General features: G+C 43.9%; 1 protein-coding gene across 1 annotated transcript in view; it reads left to right on the forward strand.

Moving 5' to 3' along the window:
* The window catches only part of SEPT14 (septin 14), a gene marked incomplete at its 3' end in the record, with an annotated part of 84,521 nt that overhangs the window by 27,039 nt on the left and 53,663 nt on the right, over nt 1–3,819 (forward strand). The window contains exon 5 of the mRNA XM_011968763.1: nt 628–814. Within this exon, the coding sequence (XP_011824153.1) occupies nt 628–814 (187 nt within the window). The remainder of the gene's footprint in view (nt 1–627; nt 815–3,819) is intronic.

A 3,819-nucleotide genomic window follows, 5' to 3' on the forward strand; every position in this document is an offset into this window, starting at 1 on the left:
GGTCCTCACCATTCTCCTGCCTCAGCCTCCCAAGTATCTGGGACTACAGGCGCCCGCCACCAGGCCTGGATAATTTTTGTATTTTTAGCAGAGATGAGGTTTCACTATGTTAGCCAGGATGGTCTTGAACTCCTAACCTCATGATCCACCTGCCTCGGCCTCCCAAAGTGCTGGGATTATAGGCGTGGGCCACCGTGCCCAGCCATTTTTTATCTTTTTAACAATAGCCATTCTGACTGAGGTAAGATGATATCTCATTGTGATTTTACTTTGTATTTTGGTGTTCTGAAAAATGTCTATTCATGTCCTTTGCCCACTTTTTTAACGGGATTATTTGTTCTTCTTGTTGTTGCTGTTTAGTTGCTTGCATTCTTTTTATATTCTGGATACTAGTCCCCTGTCGGATGCCCCCAGCTTTCCTCTATGTTTACATTTTACATAATCATAGAGTAAAGCATGAACCTAATTATTGGTTTGGAATTAATATCTTTGTATGGACATGTTATGAACTTTTTTTTATCACTATAGCAAACTGCTTACATACATGTTAACTGTTCATTAAGTCGTCAAAAAGCAGGCTTTAGATTTTATAAGTCGTTATGCTAAATGTATAAATTATTTTTTTAGCTACCAACCAATAGTTGACTACATAGATGCCCAATTTGAGGCCTATCTTCAAGAAGAACTGAAGATTAAACGTTCCTTGTTTGAGTACCATGATTCTCGCATCCACGTGTGTCTTTACTTCATTTCACCTACAGGACATTCCCTGAAGTCTCTTGATCTATTAACAATGAAGAACCTTGACAGTAAGGTATGTTTGGTAAATCCACCAAGCTTTCTTTTCTTTTTCTTTCTTTCTTTTTTTTTTTTGTATTTGAGACAGGGTCTTGCTTTGTCACTCAGGCTAGAGTGCAGTGGTGTCATCATAGCTCACTGCAGCCTCAACCTCCTGGACTCAAGCAATCTTCCCACCTTAGCCATCCGAGTAACTGGGACTACAGGAATGTGCTACCAAGATTGGCTAATTTTTGTATTTTTTGTAGAGATGGGGTTTCACTATGTTGTTCAGGCTGAACTTGAACTTCTGGCTTAAGTGATCTACCCACCTCACCCTCCCAGAGTGTTGGGATTACAGGTGTGAGCCATTGTTCTTGGTCCCAACCTTTCACGATGTAATATTAATTTCGAGATAATGACACATCTTGAAGGCACGTGCATGCAAGTGTAGTTACCTATCTTTAGGTGATTTCATCATTATGCAAACATCATAGAGTGTACCTACACATGCCTAGATGATCTAGCCTACTACACACCTAGACGATAGTCTTTGATGGTATGGCTTACTGCTCCTAGGCTACAAACCTGGACAGCATGATACTGTACGGAATACTGTAGAATTATAACACAATGATAAGTATCTGTGTATCTATTTTATTTCATTTTATTTTGAGACGGAGTCTTACTCTCTCCAAGGCTGGAGTGCAGTGGCATGATCTCGGCTCACTGTAACCTCTGCCTCCTGAGTTCAAGTGATTCTCCGGCCTCAGCCTCCCAAGTAGCTGGGACTACAGGCCTGATAGGCCTGTGCCGCCACACCCGGCTAATTTTTTTTTTTTGATGGAGTTTCATTCTTGTCACCCAGGCTGGAGTGCAATGGTGTGATCTGGGCTCACTGCAACCTCCACCTCCTGGGTTCAAGTGATTCTCCTGCCTCAGCCTCCCAAGTAGCTGGGACTACAGGCCTGATAGGCCTGTGCCGCCACACCCGGCTAATTTTTTTTTTTTGATGGAGTTTCATTCTTGTCACCCAGGCTGGAGTGCAATGGTGTGATCTGGGCTCACTGCAACCTCCACCTCCTGGGTTCAAGTGATTCTCCTGCCTCAGCCTCCCAAGTAGCTGAAATTACAGGCGTGCACCACCATGCCCGGCTAATTTTGCATTTTTAGTAGAGACGGGGTTCTCCATGTTGGTCAAGCTGGTCTCAAACTCCTGACCTCAGGTGATCCACCCACCTCAGCCTCTCAAAATGCTGGGATTACAGGCGTGAGCCACTGCGCCCAGCCTAATTTTTGTATCTTTGATAGAGACGGAGTCTTGCCATGTTGGCCAGGCTGGTCTTGAACTCCTGACCTCAAGTGATCTGCCCGCCTCAGCCTCCCAAAGTGCGAACCACCATGCCTGGCCTTGTCTGTGTATCTAAACATAAAAAAAGTACAGTATTAGACAAATAATAGACACTGGGCCCTTTATAAGGGGGAAGGGTGGGAGGAGGTTGAGATTTGAAAAATTACCTATTGGGTACAGTGCTCACTATTTGGGTGATGGGCACACTAGAGGTCAAAACCTCACTAATATTCAATATATCTACATAACAAACCTGCATATATATCCCCTGAATCCAGAAATTAAATAAATAGATCTATAAATAGCTGGGCACAGAGGCTCACGCCTGTAATCTCAGCACTTTGGGAGGCTGAGGTGGGTGGATCACCTGAGGTCCGGAGTTCAAGACCAGCCTGGCCAACATGACGAAACCCTGTCTCTACTAAATACAAAAAATTAGTTGGGTGTTGTAACAGGGGCCTGTAATCCCAGCTACTCGGGAGGCTGAGGCAGCAGAATCGCTTGAACCAGGGAGGCAGAGATTGCAGTGAGCTGAGATTAAGCCACTGCACTCCAGCCTGGGTGACAGAGCAAGACTCAGTAAATAAATAAATAAATAAATAAATACATGTATAAATAAATGAATAAATAATAAATAACAACAGCAACAACAAAAAGCAAAGGTACAGTATTATAATATTATGGGATCACCATCATATATGTGGCCCCTCATTTACTGAAATGCCATGACTGTACCTGTTATTTTATAATATATGTATATCATAATTATTTTTTTCTGTTAATATTTAAAGCATTTGCATTAGAGTGTTAGGGCTGGGATAGCAAAATGCCATAGACTGGGTGGTTTAAACAATGAAAATGTATTTTCCCACAGTCTTGGAGGATAGAAGTCCAAGATCAACGTGTCAGAAGATGTGCTTTCTTCTGAAATCTCTGTCCTTGTCTGGCAGATGACCACCTTATCTCTGTGTTCTCACATGGTGTTCCTCCTGGTGTCTCCTGGGTGTACACATTTTATCTTTTTTTTTTTGGACGGAGTTTAGCTTTTATTGCCCAGGCTGGAGTATAGTGGCGTGATCTCAGCTCACTATAACCTCTGCCTCCTGGGTTCAAGCAGTTCTCCTATGTTAGCCTCCTGAGTAGTTGAATTACAGGTGCCCGCCACCACACCCAGTTAATTTTTTTTTTTTTTAAGACAGAATCTCACTCTGTCACCCAGGCTGGAGTGCAGTGGTGCCATTTCGGCTCACTGCAAGCTCCGCCTCCTGGGTTCACGCCATTGTCCTGCCTCAGCCTCCCAAGTAGCTGAGACTACAGGCGCCTACCACCACACCTGGCTAGTTTTTTGTATTTTTAGTGGAGACAGGGTTTCACTGTGTTAGCCAGGATGGTCTCAATCTCCTGACCTCGTAAATACGCCCGTCTAGGCCTCCCAAAGTGGTGGGATTACAGGTGTGAGCCACCGCACCTGGTCAATTTTTTGTATTTTTAGCAGAGATGGGTTTCACCATGTTGGCCAGGCTGGTCTTGAACTCCTGACCTCAGGTGATCTGCCCACCTCGGCCTCCCAAAGTGTTGGGATTACAGGCATGAGCCACTGTGCCCAGCCTCACATTTTATCTTCTTACAAGGGTGCCAGTCAGTTTGGATTGGGCCCACTGTAACAGTCTCACTTTTTTTTTTTTTTTTTT

Source organism: Mandrillus leucophaeus, unplaced genomic scaffold (assembly GCF_000951045.1).
Source record: "Mandrillus leucophaeus isolate KB7577 unplaced genomic scaffold, Mleu.le_1.0 Scaffold859, whole genome shotgun sequence".
NCBI classification, from domain to species: domain Eukaryota; kingdom Metazoa; phylum Chordata; class Mammalia; order Primates; family Cercopithecidae; genus Mandrillus; species Mandrillus leucophaeus.